The sequence below is a fragment of the Branchiostoma floridae genome, chromosome 15 (genome assembly GCF_000003815.2).
Source record: "Branchiostoma floridae strain S238N-H82 chromosome 15, Bfl_VNyyK, whole genome shotgun sequence".
Lineage (NCBI taxonomy): Eukaryota > Metazoa > Chordata > Leptocardii > Amphioxiformes > Branchiostomatidae > Branchiostoma > Branchiostoma floridae.
The window spans coordinates 13716770-13740682 of record NC_049993.1 but is presented as its reverse complement, the minus strand read 5'-3'; the positions used below and the strand labels follow the sequence as shown (position 1 = coordinate 13740682).

The window sequence follows — 23913 nt, the reverse complement described above, 5'->3', positions numbered from 1 at the left end:
CTAGTGCATTTTAGCATAACAGGCATTTTCAACTAGCGTAGTGGTACTTTGCTATAATTTACTTGTTGAAAAATGTCAAGCTGACCAAAAAGTCTTTCAAATTACATGATGTTAACAGAGTTATAGTGCAGTAGTAAGTATCCTTATCATGCCAACATTTTACTCTACATTTTCAAAATCTCACTGTGGAAGGGCCAAGACCCCCTGTTCACACCATCTCCCACTACCATGCCATTACCACTACGCTAAAATAAAATCCTGGCTAGAACCTTGCCCTCCCGCACCCACCTGATGTACAGCGTGCCCTCCTGCTGACTGACAAAGTTGACCAGGAAAGTGCAGGCTTGACTGCTGGCCTGGAGCAGCTGTTTCACACAGTCTACCCAGCTGTGCACCTCAGCACGCAGCTCCCCCTTGGTGGTGAAGTAGGTATTGCAGAGGAAGTGCAGAGCCAGTTTGGTCCCTGCCACCAGCTCAGCTTCTGTGACCACATCCCCTTGCTGGAAAACATGTATCAAATTTTATCAACCTATAATAACAACTGTTTAAACGTTACAACCATATGTAACGTAATATCTCTGGGCCTCTCCAGAGCAATACGTGCTATGTTAACATCAGTGATATTCTGACAAACCTTGTTTTATCTATTATTCATGTAAAAGCTCCCGTGTCATGTTGTACTTAGTGTACACATGATAAGGTCTGTTATGTTACACAGTCACGTTTCTGTAATTCTTTCTATAAGCCCAATGGGAGTATGAAAGAACACGAGACAAAAAAACAACTGAAATTACTGCAAATCTTTTCATTTTTTTGGCCTTACTTCTGTAGTAGGAGATTTTTGCAGTGTTTGAAGTTTGCAGTTTCATCCATTCTGCAGGGCAGTGAAAACCCAAAACACATATCTATTGCCTTTTGGTTATGTGGTAAACAGTCTCAGCAAACCACTGCAAACATTTCTAGACTTGCAGTAGTTCTGCATGCTCACCAGCGGACAGCAGACCAGTCTCTTGATGAAGGAGAAGTACTGTGTGCTGTAGATGTCCTTGTTCAGCATGAAGCGCAGGTTCTGGGCGTGCACCTCCTGCTGCAAGTCAGGGGGCATGGAGGACTGGAACAGCCCCTGCTGTTCACCTGCCTGGATCAGGGCAGCCAGCTGGGACAGGCTGTCACCTCTGGGCAGCGACCTGCACAGCACAAGGTCATTACAAGGTCATTATATTTTGTACTATAAAAACTGTTGCTGTTCAAATGCCTGGATCAAAGCAGGCTGTTACCTCTTGGCAGAGATCTGCACAGCACAAGGGCATTACAAGGTTATTACTATAAAATCTGTTGCTGTTCACCTGCCTAGATCAGAGCAGGCTGTTACCTATGGGCAGTGACTTGCATAGCACAAGGGCACTACAAGGTCATCAGTGTCATATCTGCTGCTGTTCACCGGTATCAGAGCAGCTAGTTTGGATAGGCTGTCACTTTAGTGTTGCCAGGATCTGGGACAGCAACCAGGACAGAACAAGGTCGACCAAATCTGCTGCTATTCACCAACCTAGATCGGTGCAGCTAGTTTGGATAGGCTGTATCTTCTGGACAGCAGTCTGGACAGCACAAAGCCATTCTTGTAAATTTGTTCCTGTTTACCAGCCTAGAACAATGTAGTCAGCTGGACAAGCTGTCACTTCTGGGCAGTAATCTGGACAGCACAATATCGTGATAGCTATATGTCTTCTCTGCCAGATCTTCTGGGTACTTGTTTTTTCAAAAGAAACCAAAAACTGCTTACCTTCCGTTGGGTTTCCTGACGTCCTTGCTGCTCGGTGACTTGGGAACGACGGGGCGGCCATCTTGTCTTTCGTAGAACAGGAGGTAGGCGCTCCAGTACCGTACGCGGGTCTCCGGGAAGGAGCTAGACGTACTGGTAGCCTGAGAAAACCACACAATGTGAGATACAGGGACAACATGTACAAGTATGGCCACTAGTGCAATGCAAATAGTACATGTTAGATTTTGAATTTTGAATTATCAGATATATGCAAGAAGATATCAAGCATGGCTCTGCGTAGTACATTATCTGACATTCTGAATCTTGATGGAATTGGAATATTTGGATGGAAACTAGGAACATTCTGAATTTCTGATAGACTATACATGTATATGCAAAATGCTGAATCCAGTATTCTCAACAGAGTTTTGCAAGATGAAAATGTGATGTTGCAAAGAAGATATGGATCAAAAGAAATGATTACTTACATGCAGTTGTGTTAGTTTGTGTCTATATCAGATTCTATATCTATATACTAGTACTAGTATCTGGTATGGCTGCCCTTGCATATAAAACACTACTAAGTACTACTCTACTGAATAAAGGAATTAGTGTAATACTAATAGATAGCTATGTATGATTGACACCTACTGTAGAGCTGACTTGAAAAGTCCCCCCGAAGCACTCCTCCTCTAACAGTTGGTCAGTTAGCTCCACCTCCTCTACTGTGGTGTCGTTAAACTTCAGCCAGTGGCCCTGTCTGCCCGGCCGCCTGTCCTGGATGAAGGCGTAGTAGTGACCGGCGTTGGCTTGACCGCTGTGGACCACCACCCCCACCAGTCTGTAGAGTGTTGTCTGTTTTGTGGGGGACCCTGGGGACGTAGGTTCTGTGCACCCCTGCCGCGTGGCCTGTTCTACACCTTCTACTGTGTACGGGGCAACGTCCAACTCTCGCGGGAACTGATATAAAGAGATACCATTGTTACAAAAAACAACAACTCATGTTAAACTCAAAGTGTAAAAGCATAATTTAAAACTAAGGGTAATGCCTTTTTGATAGCTACAAGTGTGAACTGTAGACAGCAAAAACATTCAGTTTGACATCCAGTTCATATTGACAAACCAGTATAAAAGGGCAAAAATATGTTCAGTAATGGTGGTGAAAATAGTAATTTTCATTAAAGAGTACAATATAATTTGAAATACTCATAAATTATTCAATAGTTGCAGTGGTTTTGTTGACACATTTTTCACATGTTTATGTGTTACAGTATTGTACTGACAGTGAACGTAAAACACCAGGAATACCTCCTCTCTACTCCTAGCGTAAAATTACATCCCTGTAAGGATAAATGAATTTACGGTAGGTGAGAATTACTTACTCTGAAATAATCGTCAAACTTGAGTGCCCTGTTCGCCTCCCAGTCGTAGTCAAAGCGTTTGAGCTGGATGGCCAGGTGGGGGGGCAGCCGCTTCAGACACATCCTCTTCACTGCGCTGCGCTTCTCATTACACTTCTCACACAGGTACGCATTCTCACCTGGGCACAGGAACAATCATTACACTTCTCACACAGGTACGCATTCTCACCTGGGCACAGGAACAATCATTACACTTCTCACACAGGTACGCATTCTCACCTGGGCACAGGAACAATCATTACACTTCTCACACAGGTATGCATTCTCACCTGGGCACAACAACAATAGCCATTGTTAAGCCTAAAACTAACATAATACCTCATACAACAATAGCCATTGCTATTCCTAACACTAACACAGCATTTAACAATATGCTTCTGATTTGCATGATTAGCATCTGACCATGTCAATCATCTACTTGTGAAAAATCATGACAATCGGTCTACCCCTTTTTGAACTATCCTCCTTCAAAGTCTCCAGCAAAATTGGCCCCTGCAGTTCAAAGAAAGCTGCTGGGTTTGAAACCTACACCACTATTTTGTGAGCCTAAAGGCTATCATTATCAACCATACAAATATTATAGCACCTTCAGAACATGATACAAAAAATCTGCTGCTGTACCAAAGGAAAGCTGCCAGGGGACGCATTATCTACTACAGTAACCATGTTTTGATATGTCAATACCGACCCACATACCAAATTTCATAACAATGCATCCTTTTTGAGCTATGCTGCTTGACCACAAACACTGCTTCAACCAAACTGCACCAAAATTATTCTTCAAAGTTTTCAGCTAGCAGTCTGGCTATCCAATAGCTGGGATGCCATTAACCAAGTCTATCTAAAGGAAATTCCATTAGAGGCTAAACCCCCATGCATAGCCTTGGAGAGAAGGTGGCTTGGTAGCATAGCTTATCCTGGTAGACCACCCCACTTTTTCCAGAAACTCTCCCTACCTTCCAGTATCTCTCCTCGTACAAACTGCTCCAGTGACTGCTCGAGTGTCGGTTGCTTCACAGTGACATTGAGCGCCATGAACTCTTCCTCCTGCTCGTAGCGGTGCGGACACTCGATACAGATCTGCTGGTCGCTGAACACACCCTGGAACTTGGACTTGAACAGCTCCTGTTTACTCAACTTCTTCAGCACTGTGTCCACCTGGTTAGTAAAATCAATAACCAGTCAAATGGTTAGTAGAGGAATCAATGAGTTAACTGTAGCAACACAGTGAACATTTTTATATTAAAAGAATATGTATTGATAAGTGTCTTCACCAAATAACACATTTAAGAAAACTACATTGTAATTCTTGAGGGAAATTGAACTAGATTGAAATTTTTGGCCACTATGACTGCATGTTTCAGTAGTTATATGTTTCACATCTAACAATGGATAAAAGTGATTGTTTGCACAACTGGTAACCCACCTAAATGTGTTACATACCAGTTTTGTTACACTAATTACAAGTTGTATAAGATCAGACTGTAAGGTCTGAACAACTCAAAATCAAGTATGATGGCTTCTCTATCTTGTTCGAACCATCACTCTCCTTAAGCACAGTACCTCTGTCTTTATGCCCCATACAAGAGGATGTCCCGAACCAAAGCTAGGTACTCATTTTCAGAGTTGACTGAGAAGAATGGTGTTGAAATGCCTTTCACAACGGCACAATATCAGATCCTGCTGTGGATTCGACCCCATAACTTTTCGATCCTAACCCTAAACTCCAGCATCCATACCTGGTCTGTGAGGTTGGTGAGGAACTCGAAGGCATCCTGATGCTCCCTGACGTTGATGGTCTCCCCCCAGAGTTTGAAGGAGTTCCAGAAGTGCTCGGGTGTGTAGTACTGCACCATGCTGCCCTGAAGGTGTGCCATGATGCGCTGGGCCTCGTGGAGGATTCCGTCCGACGCGCTCTGCGTAGACGACTCCACCCCCAACAATTGCTAAAACACAATAGAAAATGCATAAATGCCTCTGTAATTATTTAGCACAGAGGTTTTGCAGTGTGTGTTTGGGGGCTTTCTTGTGTGTCTGTAGTAGTTTGAAAACAGTAGAGTTGCAGGATGTGAAGGGGAAAATAGTGTAGATGCACACTGACAGGAAGTGGAGGTCAAATTTGAGTTCAAAGTTTCCAGGCACATGCTTGGCACAGAAACACTGATAGGAAGCTAGGTCAAAGGTCCCAGAATAGGTTATCTCATTTCCTGTCTTCACCTATCTACATCTGTCTACACTATATAATACTGTATCTGTTGCCATATGAGAGCCAGAGTGAGAAAAAAGCAATTATAGACAAAATTAGCAGGAAATTCACAATAATGAATGAAACAAGAAATTCACAGAAATTATTTCACAGAGGTATGATATTTTGAATTTCTTGTTTGTGCTTATGTTAGTTATGTGCATATAATCTGAACTATTCTTAACTAGAAGACAACGCTGTAACAGACACACTAACCTCTGGAATGCCTGGGGTCATGAAGAGCTGCTGCAGTACCGAGTTCATGTAACAGGTGGCGCCACCATTTTTAAGCCCCACATACCCACAGCCTGCTCGTCCATCAACTAGCGGTAAATGCTGGGTAAAAGATACGTTGATATATCATGAGGTTTGCAAGTATCAATTTCTAACAATAGACAAATAAATGATATTAAGATGGGGACAGATGACGGACTATTTTGTAGGGAAGCGATCAGACGAGTCAATCAAAGAGGCTAGATACCAGGCTAGAGAAATGCTCCTTACCTCCCACTCCCTCTTGTGTGTGAGCTGTGGTTGGTGGTGCATGTTGACCAGCTGTGATGTCACGTCCTGTAGGTTCTGACTGCACCCCTCACACAGGATAACCAGGAGGTCATAGGCCACCTATACACAAAACATTCATGGTCATATTTACATTGCTAGGTACACTGGTACACCCATTGTTAGCAATACGTGCACATGTATACCATACCTACAAATTAAGGTTTGGACCTATAGTAGGTTAGCAAAGTATAGTGCCGTAAATTGTGATACATTTGCAGTGGCTTCATAATTCCAATTTTTAAGATGAGAGCTCACTGCAAAGTCATGACAATGCAAACAGATGTACATGTCATCGATGTAGGTTAGACATCCAGGTAATAAGATATGCCAAAAAGTAGTTACTCAAGAAACTGGATACGATTTTGGAAACGGTCAGACGTTTCAACTGGAATCCACCAGTTTTTGTCAGTGACACTGTACTACTGTAAATCATGAAATATTTCTTGTTGTTATATGTACACGGTTTTACATGGTGCTCTCAACACAAATTCATGACAAAGGGTTACAGTACTAACCTGTCTACAGGAGTCGCTGTGACACTTGGACTTGAGGGAGGAGTCCTGCTCCTTGGCTGTCCCCTGGGCAGCTGTCTGGGCAGCTGTCCCTCTGTGGGCAGCAGGGAACAGCAGCTGTTGCAGAAGCAACCTGTTCAGGGAGAAACCTGTGGACAGAACAGCAACAATTCTATCAATTCCAAAAAATGAGTGAACTGGAAAAGCAAAAATTGCAAGCAAGTACAGCATATTTCACACCCATCCCTAGAATAGAACATTCCAAAAAGCTTCCAACCTAAAATTGATTTACGAAATTCCAAAATCATCACTGCCTAAAATGGAAACCCTGATGTAAGAATGAATTATTCCAAAGACACCACATCATGCAAAATGGACAATTCCAAAATGATGTACACCAAAAAATGCCCAATTCCAAAACAATTGCAGTGAAAATGGAAGTTTTCCATTTCAACCCCCTAATACGTCAAAATGGACCCATCCAAAACACGCCAAACATGCATGCAGACGACTGCACTGACTTACAACTGTAAGAAATAAGCTAAGAAATCTTAAGAGGAAATCTTCCAGACTGACCGATGTCTGCTCTGTCCACTCCTGGTTTCTGACACAGGGTCTTGATGAGTCTGAGATGACCAGTCAAGAGAACATCATCCGCTTCCGCATGGTCATCCGATTCCGTTGGCTCAAAGTTGTTCAACCAGTCCAGTTCCGACTGGAGTAGACTGGTCGTGTTCAACCCTATACCGTGGAGGTCGTCCGAATCCATCCCTTGTACCAGTTTACACACCAGCCTGAAATAGTGCTCGCTCTGACACAGAAGTCGGAACGCAGCCGTTCGCACATACGACGAAGACGTCCACAGCGGCACGTGCGCTTGCTGCAGAATCCTGAGCAAGAACTGTTTGGGACTGGAGGCACTGTTGTCAGCATGTTCCACAGTGCTTCTGATCTTGCTGAGGGAGTATAGGCTATGGGTAGCAGCTTCTCGCACCTTGGGGCTGGCTGAGGCTAGCAAGACGTCGACTATAAAGTCTTGGAGGAACTCCCAGGTGTAGAACTTGTCCAGGTCCTGGGTGCGGAGGTGGAGACAGGTGACCAGAAGGTCCATGGCCGCGGCCGCGATGGTAGCGTCCTGGCTGGAGACCTGGTCACCTGTACATATACTGACGTGGGACAGGCCACCACTCCGCTTTCGACCAGGGGTACCTGAATGACATTAACAACCAGTGTTATAAATTTTACTTGGACTTTAAAAATTTCTAAAGGACCAACAAAAAAGTGCTGACATTGGCATGGTTGTCCTTATACATTTTGTATAATGGTCGTACCTACATTTGTACAGTGGGTTACCACAGTAAAGTACAGTAAATCTTAATATATCTGCAGTGGCTTTGCATTTGCAGTTTTCTGCCTGACAGTCTTATTACCATATTGCACTTAAAAACACACCAAAGAATTCTTTCACCAAAGAATCAGGGGATTACAAAGTCCCTGTGAACTTAAAAGCATTTTTCAATATACCATACCATTTCCATATCTCAGACTGGCCATACCTTGTGTCGTGGCTGGTGCGTATGGTGCCAGGTCCAGTCTCCCTGCTGCAGCTGCCCAGGCCAGTCCTACCAGACACTGTAACAGTTCCCTAAACCCTTCCTCTGTCATGTCCAGCACCTGTCTGCTGGCCTCCTTCCACGCTGCCGTGTACGCGCCCTCAGCCTCTGAGTCTGTCATCACCGGAGACATGGCCATCGCTCCTGGCGACGATGCTCCCGGTGACATCGCCTCCTGTTCAGGGGTGGAGGCGGACTGGCGCTGAAGCTTCACGGGTGTGGCACCGCCCACAGATTCGGAGCTGACTTCACGTAACGGCTTTCCTCCCAGCAAGAACCTGATTTAAAAAGTTGGTAAATGATGAACATACTCATTGAACGTATCATTAAAACTCTTTGTTTTGTTTTGCAACTTTTACCTCCCTAATTATTTTTGGTGTCTCTTCATCTGTATTTCCACACTTATTTCTTCATACTCGGCTCATCAAGATAGAGAGGAAGTTAGTTCAAAGGTCCCAAAACGTTTATCAAGGGTTATCTCATATCCTGTTATATGCATCTACAATTTGCATCTTAGATGTAAGGGAGCCAGTGGGGAAAATGCATTGACAGAATAAGTGAAAAATTCAAAACGAATAAAAAAAACAAGAAATTTATAAAAGCTCTGGATATTTCACAGAAGTATGATGTTTTCAAGTCCAACTTCTTGTTACAGATGCTATTACTGGTATGACACAATGCAGGTGTGGCATGCATACATCCAACCACACCTGTAAGATGATATGACAATAGAAAACAGATTCTCCACCTGGTCAGCTGTAGACATGTGGAGAGGCAGCCGCGGCGCGCCTGGATGACCATGTCCCCGTCCAGACCCTCCTTACTGAGCAGACAGAAGAGGAAGTCCAGCCCCCCTCCCCGCAGGAAGTTCTGACAGAACTGCTGCACGTGCAGGATGGCGCTTAGACCCTCGTCCTCATCTACCGGCATCACGTGACCGCTCAGCGCCTGTTGAACAGTACGCCAGACAAGATATTGTAGTTTTTGGGACATGCCAGTCATGCTACAACTTTCTTGGAACATTAAATGATTTTTAAATCATCCCGCAGCCAAATCTTAACTTGGCCAATTGTTATTTTTTATAAGCATATTGTGACCACTCAGCGCCTGTCCAACAATACGCCATATTGTTGTAGTTTTGGAGGACATGCCAGATATGCTTAAACTTTCTTGAAACATTTAACGGTTTCTAAATCATCCCAAAGGCAACACTCAAACTTAGCCACCTATTTTTTTTCAATTTTTTTTACAACTCCTGTAAACTCCTGTAAGTCTTTTTTTCAAATCATAAAGTCAAGAAGATAGCTTCTAATACATTGCATATCACTCTATTGGTATATGTATGTTGCCACATACAATTATAGAAAAATTAAAGTCTTTGCCACACAGTATGGTTATCTCTATTTCCTTAGCCCTTGGGCCACACTGCTGTGCAACCACAGATAAAACAGGCTTTTCGTTGACATCATAGTAATCATAATTTTAATCCCCGAAGCCCATGATCTACCATATGTACAGTGACCATTTACCCACTAGGCTACTACCACATAGACTAAGTGCAAATTTTAAGGCTGTACCTGTAAGTTGTAGACCAATCGGAGAGGAGAAATCTTGGGCGCCTTCTGTCCAATAAGCAGCTCAAGCGCAGCGGACAGCACGGCCTTGTTCTCCTCCTTCACGGGCTGTTCACTCAGGCTGTCCAGCGCTGACTGTACCGTGGGGTCTGTGGGCAGCAGGAGCAGCAGCTGGTACACACACTCCTGGATGCTGGCCCCCTCCAGCTCTGCTGTGTTGTACAGCAGGTCATAGATGCCAGCCTGGCCGGACAGCACCATGCTGGAAAGGTGTGAAGATATTGGGATTTACATATAGTCAATTATTTAGTGAGGAATTTTGAAAGTATAAAAAAAGTCTTTTCAGCTCAATTTTCAGTTCATTGTTGAAACAATTCTATAGTACAGTAGTAATACGGTGGAAACACATATTTACAGGATCATGAATTTGGAGACTGGAGCAGTCACCATGAAAACTGGAAAAATCAGACCACCATGCTAAATGCACCATGTTTGATGAGAGCCGCACCTTGAGCAATTTTAAGAACCCAACATATTTATTGAAAAGAGAAGGGGCACTTCCCAGTGTGAGTGTATCGAAAAAATCTGTCCGGATAATGCAGCTTATACTCTTCAGTATAAACCTGGTGTGTTATACCATCAGGTAGTTTATTGGGTATGAAATACAAACAAGCAAACCTGGGAAGTTGTTTTTCCTGGTCGCTGGTGTAGTGCGGTGTGCTGACCATGGCCTGTTTGCCCCGTGACCTCCATGTGTCCAGGGCAGGGGTTCCACAAGGCAGCATCTTCACAGACAGGGTCATGGAGTCTTCAAAACTCAACTGGTGCAGCAACTTCTGGTCCTTACCCCACAGTAACTGAAAACCAAAAACATGTTTGTTAGTACAGTGCATTTGTCCCAAACAACACAGTCAAACCTGTACAGGTGATGACAACCTCTATATAAGGCCACCTAGCCATTGATACAGAGAGTGTCAGAAGACCTGTCAAAATGTCCAAAAATGCTGAAATGCAAATAGCATAGACACCAACATGGAAGCAGACACTGAATTGTTCCCAAATCTGTCTCTTTCCTTATTCATCTGACAAATGTTTCTTCATGGCAAAACATGACAATCTGTATAGCTGTAATACATTTGTATACTGGATGCCTTCATCAATGTGTAATTAGACTGAGACACCTCCACTCACCGTCCTTTCATTAACAGCAATCTGTACATAGTCTGGAGGGTGGTTGACCTCCACGGCAATCTTATGTCGTATACTTCCTAACCTCTCATTGCTGTGTCCCTGAAAACAATGCAGAAATAGTACAGCTTATCACTTGACTTCAATGACCTTGACCATTGAAAACTGTATGTTACAGCCATGCGAAAAATTCTGGTAAGTTAATTTTCTTATATTTCACTCCCTACAGTTTCTTTCATAGGTGTCAAAAAAGGGATAGTACAGAATTGGGTGATCTTGGAATGGTCCATTTTCCATGGGGGCGATATCATAAGAGTTCATTTTTGCATAAGGGGCCAACTTATGAAAATTCTTGGAATTGTAAGTTTGAATCAGTCATGTTTGGGTGGAAGTTATTTTGGAATGGTCCATCTTGTGTGTGGTCATTCTATTCTTGGAACAGTCCATTTTAGCATGTGGGAGGGATGGGAGTGAAACATGCTACTTTGCTTGCAAAAGTTGTTTTCTAGTTCTAATCACAAACCTTCACTGCAGGCAACTCCTAGAAAAATACATGTAGTTGGCATGTCATAAAAAGTTGGAGGATCCATTTTCCTACCTTGATGTCGAATATTCTGTTACTGGTCTCGCAGGATATGTGAAGAGAGAGAGGCTGGCCGCGGAAGGCCGCGCCGTGAGACAACACGGTACGGCTCACGCACTGCTGGTCTTCCACCGTGCTGATGTACCTGTGTACGATCAGCAGGATTCGCTCCACTGCACGCAACTGGACCACCCTGTGAAAAAAAACAGAACAACATCAGTGCAAGGCCAAAATTCCACTTCACTACATGTAACACACGTCACCTTTATAGTTGATAACAAAATGGCATGAATTAGAAAAATTTTTTAAAAATTTAGAAATTAAGTCACTTAGAGTGTGGAGCTTTGATATGGTAATCATAACACAATATTTGCGATTTTAAGTTTTCATTATCTCTGTGTCAGCTGCCATTTGGTGTCCGATTTTCATTTCAGTGAATCAAAGCTCAAGTGTTTTTGTAGGTATTAGGATCTTCTGACCCTCTCAAAATCTAACCACTATCAAATGCCTAACACAGCTCAAAAAAGACAATATTCCAATAGAATAATCAAAAACTTAAAAAAAACACACACACAAAAATGCTTCCATACATGAATGAATATAGGGACACCACATGGTAGCCAGGACCTACATGTACCTACTTTGATATGGCGAGTGAAAATGATCTATTCAGACTTTTATAAATACATGATATGATCACTGCATTGTCTGTTCCCAAATGTTGACTATGGCCTACCTTGCCATGGTTGGGTCTGATGCCATCTGTGGAACGGTGTTGGCTGTCAACGCAGTCGTAACTGATGTCACAGCTTTGGCGATGGCTGATTCTCCCAAGACTGACTGTGCTGCCTGTTTCAAACAAACAAACAAACAAACAAAATTTCTAAACTACAGCAAATACAATTACAATACAAAATGAATGAATGAATACAGGCTCAAAACAGAAAAAGTATCATGTTTGCTGTTTTGTTGGTGTTGCTAAACTTTTTATAGAAATATTTTCAAAAATTCAAAATTTTTTGACTCACCAGTAACCTCTTCTGGCACTCTTCAAAGAACTTCTTATGGACAGTTAAAGGTTCCTGTAGCAATGGTACATCAATTAAACCTATGTTAGATACAGCATTTTCCTCAAACTAGTATCAACTTATCAAGTTACCTTAAGTTTAACTACATTAGATTGACCAGTTGACATGTATGTTTTTAAGTAAATACAGGTACTTCCAATACCCCATGGTGTATAGGGGAGCACACACCTCTGTTTTCTTGATACACACTGCTGTGTAAGTACAGGTAATACAACAGCAGAACGATTGTCCAGCAGTAGCTTTGTGTGTTCAACTACCATAGATAAAGTTTCTCATTCAGTGCTGATTGCTACATTAAGAATACAGTATTCAGCACTTTTAAAGTTGGGTGCGGAATCGAACCTGTGACTTACCACATGCATTTGAGCAAGCACTCTACCCGCTAGGCTATTGCTATTACGTGAAAATAGGAAACAGTTTGCAAAAAGAAAAATTTTTTCCAGGATGACAACATTTGCTGACCTTTTTGAGTTTTGGTGCCAGGTTGGTGTAGGAGTATCTGATGAGCATACTGATGGCCAGATCAGCGACCTCATCCTGTACACTCTCCAGGGCCACCCTCCACACATAGTCCAGTCCCAGCAGCTCAGACTTCTCTACTTGCTGTAAGTACAACACAAACAGATGATTAGGGGTGGGTACTGGTACACTCTCCAGGGCCACCCTCCACACATAGTCCAGTCCCAGCAGCTCAGACTTCTCTACTTGCTGTAAGTACAACACAAACAGATGATTAGGGGAGGGTACTGGTACACTGAGTCTCCAGGGCCACCCTCCACACATAGTCCAGTCCCAGCAGCTCAGACTTCTCTACTTGCTGAAAGTACACAAACAGATGATTAGGGAGGGTACTGGTACACTCTCCACCCTCCACACAAAAACGCAGACAAACAAACTCAGTTTGACAAAAAAATTAGTACTTCCCCATTGACTGGTTGCCTCTTTCATGTCTGATATATGATTGCTTCTACCAACTCTGAACTACACTTCCTGTCACTCTTGGCAAGCCTGGCTTTTGCTGCCATCTTCACACTCACTTTATGCCACTTTACTGACAGTATATTGAAGTACATGACTATGGACACACACCTACACAAACAGACAAACTGGAAACATATAGACGTATAGACAACAATAGAACCTATCCCCTTACACCAACCTTATCTTGGTTAAAGTGTACCAGGCCAGAATGTATCCCTGGTTAAAATATATCCGGGGACGTTCCAGCCAAAAATATATTCTGGCCTACTACACTGACACATATTATACACTGGCACATGTTATAGAGAATGTAAAAAAATTAGGCTGTTAACTTGGATCAAACATGTTGTTTTCATGATTGAGTTATAATATCCACTTACCAGAATAGATACCAGTTTCCTCAACCCATGCTGCTCTTCATTTACACTTTCAAAAAAGGACTGGAAGCACTGGAAGCCTGGAAAATTAACACAGACATTACTGGATAAATCCTGATTAAAATAAAAGGACACTTAGAAAAGACAGTATACATCACTTTAAGTGATGCATGAAAAAAATAAGACAGAAAAAAAGGGATAGTATCTACCTGTGGTAGTCAGCTGAGTAGGAGGCACTTTGAACAATCTCTCCTTCATCAAGTTCATCTGTGTAGAAAGGAAGATACCATCCAAATTAATCAAAAGGGTTTAAACAGTTGTTGTCCAGACTATATATTCGTACATGTCCTGACATATTTTATCTAAGTTTCAGTCAAGGTCCTTCATCTTACACAAGGCATCTTGCTGCACATGATCATTTTGAACTGTGAACAAAGTTGTTGGAGTAAATACAGTATTCTGTATGTTTCCCACCTGTGGTTCAGGCTCCAGGTCATTGAGTATTAAGTGTGCTAAAATTAGAGTGGATACAGTACTGGTGTGTTCCCCACCTGTGGTTCAGGCTCCAGGTCATTGAGTATTAAGTGTGCTAAAATTAGAGTGGATACAGTACTGGTGTGTTCCCCACCTGAGGTTCAGGCTCCAGGTCATTGAGTATTAAGTGTGCTAAAATCAGTGTGGATACAGTACTGGTGTGGTTGAGTACTAAGTGTGCTAAAATCAGAGTGGATACAGTACTGGTGTGGTTGAGTATTAAGTGTGCTAAAATCAGAGTGGATACAGTACTGGTGTGGTCGAGTATTAAGTGTGCTAAAATCAGAGTGGATACAGTACTGGTGTGTTCCCCACCTGTGGTTCAGGCTCCAGGTCATTGAGTATTAAGTGTGCTAAAATCAGAGTGGATACAGTACTGGTGTGTTCCCCACCTGTGGTTCAGGCTCCAGGTCATTGAGTATTAAGTGTGCTAAAATCAGAGTGGATACAGTACTGGTGTGTTCCCCACCTGTGGTTCAGGCTCCAGGTCATTGAGTATTAAGTGTGCTAAAATCAGAGTGGATACAGTACTGGTGTGTTCCCCACCTGAGGTTCAGGCTCCAGATCATTGAGGCGCCCCTGCAGCCATCGCCAGCACAGTTCCCGCTCCTCCTCGCTGGCGGTGGGTCCCGACACCAGACAGTCCCACAGGTCACGCAGGCGGTGCCACGGCAGGAACAGCTCGCCGTCCTCCAGGATCACACCAATCATGCTGAGGTGGGTCTGTACGCACTCGTCCAGACCGAACTTATCGTCTACTAGCGCAGGAGCTATGGTAAAAAATAATGAGACACGATTTAATAACTCTTCTGAATATCTCTTTTTTAAATGATTATATAGCATTATCCTTTGTTTTTGGTTTAGGAAGTGGAGTGTGCTAGGATTGGAATTTCCCTGACATCTGAAATATGTCATATTCTGTTGGTAACTGTTAGGCCACCTAGTGGTTCATAGGAATACTACACAAGGAACATTCTTTTTTTTTTTTTTTCTAAATCAGGTTCGTAGGGCCTGATGTTACCATCATGGTGATGAAGAGCGGCCCATAGCGATAACTGTAGCAGCATCTCTTCTCCCTAAGTCAGAAACATCAAGCTTAAGCAAGCTTGACTTCACTGACTCAATAGGCGAAGCAGGGGTTACGAGGCTGCTCGGGAAATTCCCTAACCCATTTTGGCCGGAATGGTTTGATCAGCTAACATCGCACCATCGCACATCAGGCGGGTTCTTTTACGTGCCCGGGGTGTGGCTCTCCCCAAACACGGGACCTCCATTTAACGTCCTATCCGAGGGACGACTCATGAGTAAAGTGAGGAAAGTCGTGTAAAGTGCCTTTCCCAAGGGCACAAGACCGGCAACACGGCAGGCGGATTCGAACCGGCGACCTCTCGGTCACGGGCCGAATACACTACCACTGTGCTACGCGGCCCCACATTCTTGCAAACAAGGTAGAACAAGTGAAGTATACATATGTAATACCGTGCTGGACTATAGGAGAAATGATAGTGATAGAGACAAAAAAAAGAGGACAAACCCCACAGAAGTTGTAAAATTTAGTGGTTCACAGGAATAATGCAGAAGGTACATTCTTCAAAGCAAGGTTGGACCAGCAATGTACATGTACTTTGTATAGCACTGTTGTTTACTACAGGAGGAATGACAGTTATAGAGACTAACACTGGGAAGACAAACCCCACAGAAAATTCAAAACTGAAGCCTCACCTTGCATACTCTCTGTTGAACTCTTGGCTGTTTTGTGGATGGTGATCAGACTTGTTACTAGCACCTTCACCAAGTCTTGGGTACGGTTCATGTCCTAGAACACACAACAACCCAAAATATACCTCATTTAACATGAACAACTCTATAAGTGAAAAAAAATACAAATGTAGTTGTGAAAGCTGTGGCATTTAAAGACTGTATGACAGCCCAAAACAACATTTTCTGATTGTGTTATTGCCTGTTGTTCACTTTGAGGTTTGTTTCCTTTCTATAGCCTTTAGGGGGCTAGTACCTAAGTTCAACCACAATATTCTTCCCAACATGTGCTGACTGCTAAGCACACACCAAAGCAGTAATGTTCCATTTTTTTACCTCTATGGTAAGGGTGGGTACCAGTACAGAAAATTCAGGTACAGGTACAGTACAGGTCCAGAGGATCAGGTCTAGGTCCAGACCTGTACCTGGACCTAATTCTTTTGTGAAAACTTGTGAGTGGCCTAAAAACAATGGTTTTTTTTACCCGTCCAACAAGAAAAAACAGTTTTGTCCTGGTACATTGTACATCAATCGCACCCAGTCTGTGGTAGGACTTGGTTGGCGATTGAAACAGCAATCTTACAAATGCTCTTGGTTATTTTCTCCAGTACTGACCTGTATAAAGCTGCGCATGAGTTTCTGCGGCATGTTGTTGAGCATGTTCCGTAGGATGTTCATGATGTGCTGGAGTGCTGGCACCACAAACCTGGCACTCTTCACCTCGTGCACACACTGTTGGACCCACTCTTTCCTTCACAAAGGGGAACATCAGAAAAACAGCATTGAACTCAAGGTTTACAGTTGTTCTAGTTATAGCGGCAGTACTGGTGTATCGATAATATACCAGTGGCCGGGATATACCTGGGTATATCCTGGCCAGGGGTATATTCCAGCCTGCTACACCAGCAGTCAATCTGAAAGAAAGGAGCTAAGGTGAGTAAAAAGGAACACGATTTGGAAATGGAAATCAAAATTAAAGGGGCTGAGAAAATGTTCTCAGCTACCCCTCTCCAGTATATAGAATGGTACATCCTGAAAAAATCTGGTTACATTTATAAGCCTAAGAAAATAGCTACATGTATTACGACAACTTCTAACAGACCTAATGACAAAATTTTTGACAACTTACACAGAGGTATTGGACAAAAAATTAAAGTTAAAGTATGCCATTCGCAATTTAGTTAATCAGAAAAAAATCAACGAAAGAAGTAAAGTTATGGTCTTTGTTAGAAGTGAATTGGATGTTGTATCAGATATTGGCAATCTAAGTTTCGATTTTGGGCCAAGGATTTTACAGGTTTCTTAGATATGCCATTTTTATCATTTTTCAGATTTTCTTTTTGCTGTTCTGAATGATATTTTTGCTGACACCCCTTACCTGGTAGCAGTAGTTATCTGTGAGGTGTTGAAGAGAATACTGAAACCCCTTACCTGGTAGCAGTAGTTATCTGTGAGGTGTTGAAGAGAATACTGAAACCCCTTACCTGGTAGCAGTAGTTATCTGTGAGGTGTTGAAGAGAATGGTGGAGTGCTGGTTGAGTGCCTGGTGTAAGAGAGGGCGGGGCAGCGCGGGGAGGTGGGCCATGTCCCACAGCATGGATAACACATGGTGGATGATACCAGACTGCTGGGTACTACAGGCTAGCTGTCCCATCAGCTGTAACAACAACTCCTGGGTAGCCTGGGGAAGGGAAGGGTCTGTTAATTACAAACTGCTTTGAAAATATGGTGTACTTGTCTTTCATTGGTTCTCAATTAGTCAATACTGATGAGAAGGTATACTTTTTGCCCATTGGTTACTGATAGTGATAATGATGGCATCATCATAAAAGGTGCATGTGTCTCTCATTGGCTACTGATGGCATCATTAGAGGTGTATTTGGCTCTCATTGGTTACTGATACTGCAGGCATTATTATAGATGCCATACATGTCTCTCATTGGCTACTGAGAAAGGTGGTATCATTAGAGATGGTGTACTTGTTTCTCATTGGTTAAAGAGAAAAATGGTGTCATTGTACTTGTCTGTCATTGGCTACTGATAATCATGTCATCTTTATAGCTGGTGTACTTCTCTATCCTTGGTTACTGATAATGATAACAAGGTTGTACTTGTCTCCCATTGGTTACTGATACCAATGACATCATTATACTTGTCTATCATTGGTTACTGATTATAATTACGTAGAGATTGTGTGCCTGTCTCTCATTGGTTTAGTCATCACTATAACTGGTGTAGTCGTCTCTCATTGGTTCCTGATACTAAGGCCACGCCAATTTAATTTCTTGGTTCACGGATTTTTTCATAAAAAAATATGGAGCGAGAGGGCGAAATGAAAATAAAAATAAAAATTGTAAAATGGTCGGGGTAAAGGTAACGGCTAATCCAAAACATAAAGAAAAAAGGTTTTCAGCTTGAAAAAAGTACAAAAACACTATTATTGTACAGTAACAGTACCTGTACCCACAGTTTAAGGAGCTTATAATATAAAGGCCAATTTGCTACACCAGAAAGCTTGTGAATGGTTTCATTAATGGTGAAAATTTGCAGAGTGGTAATTTTTATTTTTATTTTTTTTTTCCAAAAAATAGGAGCGAGCGAATCCGTGAACCAAGAAATTAAATTGGTGTGGCCTAATGACATCATTTTACAAGGTGTACTGACATGTGTGCTGTTGGACCAGGATGTCTGGATGAGGCGGAACAGGTGCTCCAGCTGTTCCTCATCAAACTGTTCTGCAGCATGGACCAGCAAACCATGGATGTTCTCTGCAACAACTATGGGCTGGTTCTCCTGGGTAAAGGTGGTTATCAACACATTGTATCAAAGGTGCTAAAACGATCATCCTCAACTGAGATGGTACAGTAAATTGTGGCTTTGCTAGGGCTTGTATTTTTTGCTGAGCACATTGGGTCACCCTTACTCTTTGTCTCCCTGTGTTGGGTTCCTTTACATGCAATGTAAATGGGTTTGTTCACTTTACGTCCCCATTAGGGACCGTACGGCGTTTAGCGAGGGGGGAGGGCCGGTCGCCAGAGGGTCGGGTCAAAAAATTTTTGCATGGCCCTCCCCCCAGGTAAAATTTTTTTTGCTAGGCCCTCCCCCCAAGACAAAATATTTTTGCTTGGCCCTCCCCCCTCCTATCAACTTTGAAAAAAATATTCAAGACGCCAATAAAACACTGCGCTCCCGCATTTGGAAATGTGCTTTGCGTCATACTTTTTCATGATTTTCATCGAGAAGCAGATCTCTCACCCCTAGCAAGGAGGTTAAAGAACCTCCTTGCCCCTAGTAAAAAAAGGAAAACAGAATGGCTTAACTATCTGCTAAATAGAGGGATAAATATCTGCTTCATAGAGGCATAAATATTTGCTTTATAGAAGCTATTTCATTGTTTTGATATTAAAACAACACCTAAAAAGCATTTGTACCTGGATTTCTAGTAGATTTGCGCCACGAAGCGGCGCGCGCCCCGCTCCCTAAATTTACGTATTGCAAGCTCGCGGGCGCGGGCCTGAGCGGCTTGACGGAAACTATTTTCAATTTACATATATTTTGGACTTTTTCTTGGTTCTGTGGTGGTAATAACTTACGGTAAATCGGGGGGAAAAATGAAAACCAAAACGACAGCACGATTCGACTTCCGAAACTGTAGTGGGGAGAGGGGCGCCGACGCGTGACGCTGATTTTCCCACGGCGAGGTAAGACCGGTCGCCTCTCTCTAGCCGCCGGCGGGCGTGAAACCGCAGACTTGCAGGAGATCTTTTAGAAATGCCACGCTTTTTTTGCCACGATTGCCTGCATTGCTTTTTTATGGGAAAATTTGCTGGTTAGATGACATTTCTATGAAAAAAAAAAAAAAAAATACGAGGGTTTCAAGTTTTTGAGAACGACGTTCCGAACACCATGTTCGGCGCCAAAGGCACGAAGAATCGCAAGGTAGGTTCGGGAGAATTTTGAAATCTTGACCCTCTTAAAAGCTATTTCCTTCAGTTTGAGGAGATATTTTGCTGACAAACAAAGCTAACTTTAATAGCATTTCAATTTAGAAATACAAAATTAAATCCCCCCCGAACACATTATCACGATGTCGGTCATCAAAGGCGCGAGGCCGGTCACGTCAAAAGGGATCCAGGGAAATTTGCAAATCTTTACCCTCGAGCTCTGAAACGCCATTTGTTACATTTTGAGGGCAATAAGACAGGGGTAAATTTTGCTGGCAGACTAATCTAGAGTTTAATAACATTTCTGTGCGTGAGGAAGGTTTTCGAGGGCGTCATGCATAAGCCCCGCCCCCTCCCTTTCGCATTTTCACTGTATCCCGAGCGCCAACCTCGGGCAATCCCTTGCAGAGGTCCAGAAAAATTTTGAAATCTTGATCCTCTGAAACGCCGTTTCTTGAATTTTAAGGGACATATTTTGCTGGCAGACCAAGCTATTTTTTTTTTGCTTGGCCCTCCCCCCAAGTAAAAAAAAAATTGCTAGGCCCTCCCCCTGGCAAAATATTTTTTTGCTTGGCCCTCCCCCCCCTGGCGACCGGCCCTCCCCCCTCGCTAAATGCCGTACGGTCCCTTAGAACTGACAAATGCAATCATGCACAAGCATTGTTCAAACCTATGGCCGCCGGATCCATGGAATTTGGTTCATGTGACAAAGCATACTACAAGGCAAAGCACTAGATGGCATTGCACATCACTCCCGTACATCGAGTTATCAACAACTGCCACCAATAAGATCTATTTAAGAAGGGCTCTTTAAAAAGTGCATAATTACAAGGTTTCATATTCTCCAAGTTTAGAGATGTCTAGAACAGAATTCTACCTGCATCTTCCAGATATTGGAGATTTCCTTCTTGGCCAGGTTTGGTGCCAAGAACTGGAGAAGTTTCTTGACTCGGTCAGCATACTGTGCCTGCATCAGTAACAGATTGATATACGTGAAAATGACAACAGTACATACAGGATCATTATTTTTCTGTGATCTTGGTCAAAAAATAGATAGAGATGTGAACATGTATATATTTCAATGAATATCAAATTTATAATGACTTATGTCCATCAAGTCTGGAAATGACATCAAAAACTCCATATTGACTGTGTGGTCTTGCAGTATATACATAAGCACTGATGTGTTACACCAAATGGCAGTTATATATGCTATACTACAGACACAGATGCATACTACGCACTAACTTCCTGTCCTCTTTTTTCATACATTGGGGACGAAACCAAGGCCAGAGCTCAGAGGGTAACAGTCACCGTCAAGCTAAATGAGACAAAATCTGGTCATAAGTTTGAAACAGTTTGTTGGACTTTCTTTAGTTATCTTTTAGCATAAATCACCTGATGTATGCTCCCCTCCAGAGCATATTTCAGCACACTGTGTTTGGTCTAGTTTAGTACATGTATCACCTGATGTATGCTCCCCTCCAGAGCATATTTCAGCACACTGTGTTTGGTCTAGTTTAGTACATGTATTACCTGATGTATGCTCCCCTCCAGAGCATATTTCAGCACACTGTTCTCCTGTAGCCAGCACAACAGGTGCTGTTGGTCTAGTTTAGTACATGTATTACCTGATGTATGCTCCCCTCCAGTGCATATTTCAGCACACTGTTCTCCTGTAACCAGCACAACAGGTGCTGTTACATGTATTACCTGATGTATGCTGGTCTAGTTAAGTATATGTATTACCTGATGTATGCTTCCCTCCAGTGCATATTTCAGCACACAGTTCTCCTGTAGCCAGCACAACAGGTGCTGTTGGTCTAGTTTAGTACATGTATTACCTGATGTATGCTCCCCTCCAGAGCATATTTCAGCACACTGTTCTCCTGTAGCACAACAGGTGCTGTTGGTCTAGTTTAGTACATGTATTACCTGATGTATGCTCCCCTCCAGTGCATATTTCAGCACACTGTGTTTGGTCTAGTTTAGTACATGTATTACCTGATGTATGCTCCCCTCCAGAGCATATTTCAGCACACTGTTCTCCTGTAGCACAACAGGTGCTGTTGGTCTAGTTTAGTACATGTATTACCTGATGTATGCTGCCCTCCAGAGCATATTTCAGCACACTGTTCTCCTGTAGCCAACACAGCAGGTGCTGTTGGTCTAGTTTAGTACATGTATTACCTGATGTATGCTCCCCTCCAGTGCATATTTCAGCACACTGTTCTCCTGTAACAAAACGTAACACTACAGCAACCAACAGTATCCTATGAAATTGCGGATTTAGAGTTTGTACTATTGAACTATTGCAAAATTACTCTCGGCGTTCCCAAAAGCTCTATTAACGCCGCGGTCAGGGGTGAGCTTGGACTTGGAGTTTTTCCTCTTTACATTGATTCACAAACACAGTTGATAAAATATTGGCTTAGATTACATAGTCTCCCAAATGACAGACTCGTAAAGAAAGCTTACAATACTTCTGTTCAGCTACAACAAGACTGGGCTGTCCATGTACAAGACATGATATGCAGACACGGCTTCCAAACTGTTTGGCTCAACCCTGCGGTGAATGCCAATCAGTTTGGAAATTTATTCAAAAGCCGCCTGATAGACACATTTCTCTCTGGCTGGAGACAAGAAATAAGAAGTCTAAGCAAACTTAGTACTTATTGCAGAATCAAAAAAGATTTCTGTCTTGAAAATTACCTTTCAACTGTTCAAAACAAATCCTTTAGAAATATCATTACGAAACTAAGAATTAGTGCCCACTCCCTACAAATTGAAAAGGGTAGACATCACAACACACCAGCCAGTGAGAGACTGTGTCCAACATGCCATGATAATATTGAAAATGAATCCCACTTTATAATGGATTGTCCAACTTATGATAGAGAGAGACAAAAAATGTTACAGTCTATTAAATGCAAATCTGATACTATGTTACCACTTACCAAGACAGAAATGTTCAATATGTTACTATCATGTCCTGCTGATATATCTGCCTATGTCGGTCAATTTATATATAACTCATTTAAAAAACGTGACGATATTATACTATCATGAACCAGCACATAATGATAGCCTGATTGTAAATATTATATACCATGTGTAAAATAGATTAGTCTCTTAGATTTTTAGATACTAGTAACTCATGTAGTGTTCTGTTCTGTATGTATTGTATGTTCAAGTTGCCAAACACTGTATCCTCTACAGTTGTCGTGCAATAAAGTTCTTCTTCTTCTTCTTCTTCTTGTAACCAGCACAGCAGGTGCTATTGGTCTAGTTTAGTACATGTATTACCTGATGTATGCTCCCCTCCAGTGCATATTTCAGCACACTGTTCTCCTGTAGCCTGGTCTAGTTTAGTACATGTATCACCTGATGTATGCTCCCCTCCAGAGCATATTTCAGCACACTGTGTTTGGTCTAGTTTAGTACATGTATCACCTGATGTATGCTCCCCTCCAGAGCATATTTCAGCACACTGTGTTTGGTCTAGTTTAGTACATGTATTACCTGATGTATGCTCCCCTCCAGTGCATATTTCAGCACACAGTTCTCCTGTAGCCAGCACAACAGGTGCTGTTGGTCTAGTTTAGTACATGTATTACCTGATGTATGCTCCCCTCCAGTGCATATTTCAGCACACTGTTCTCCTGTAACCAGCACAACAGGTGCTGTTACATGTATTACCTGATGTATGCTGGTCTAGTTAAGTATATGTATTACCTGATGTATGCTTCCCTCCAGTGCATATTTCAGC

At 42.6% G+C, this 23913-nt stretch overlaps 1 protein-coding gene across 1 annotated transcript in view; it reads right to left on the bottom strand.

The window, feature by feature from the left end:
- LOC118431700 (ubiquitin carboxyl-terminal hydrolase 24-like) overlaps positions 1-23913 on the bottom strand; it is a 37602-nt gene that overhangs the window by 7549 nt on the left and 6140 nt on the right. The window contains exons 8-35 of the mRNA XM_035842958.1: positions 21022-21111; positions 18865-18993; positions 17685-17881; positions 16816-16951; positions 16165-16258; positions 14989-15212; positions 14118-14175; positions 13908-13988; positions 13013-13149; positions 12491-12544; positions 12199-12311; positions 11478-11655; positions 10883-10981; positions 10370-10548; positions 9695-9953; positions 8866-9065; positions 8061-8395; positions 7081-7713; positions 6508-6653; positions 5933-6052; positions 5645-5764; positions 4923-5129; positions 4140-4341; positions 3145-3302; positions 2414-2722; positions 1784-1923; positions 989-1187; positions 289-500 (exon numbers count right to left, since the gene is read on the bottom strand). Of these exons, the coding sequence (XP_035698851.1) occupies positions 289-500; positions 989-1187; positions 1784-1923; positions 2414-2722; positions 3145-3302; positions 4140-4341; positions 4923-5129; positions 5645-5764; positions 5933-6052; positions 6508-6653; positions 7081-7713; positions 8061-8395; positions 8866-9065; positions 9695-9953; positions 10370-10548; positions 10883-10981; positions 11478-11655; positions 12199-12311; positions 12491-12544; positions 13013-13149; positions 13908-13988; positions 14118-14175; positions 14989-15212; positions 16165-16258; positions 16816-16951; positions 17685-17881; positions 18865-18993; positions 21022-21111 (5009 nt within the window). The remainder of the gene's footprint in view (positions 1-288; positions 501-988; positions 1188-1783; positions 1924-2413; positions 2723-3144; positions 3303-4139; positions 4342-4922; positions 5130-5644; positions 5765-5932; positions 6053-6507; positions 6654-7080; positions 7714-8060; positions 8396-8865; positions 9066-9694; positions 9954-10369; positions 10549-10882; positions 10982-11477; positions 11656-12198; positions 12312-12490; positions 12545-13012; positions 13150-13907; positions 13989-14117; positions 14176-14988; positions 15213-16164; positions 16259-16815; positions 16952-17684; positions 17882-18864; positions 18994-21021; positions 21112-23913) is intronic.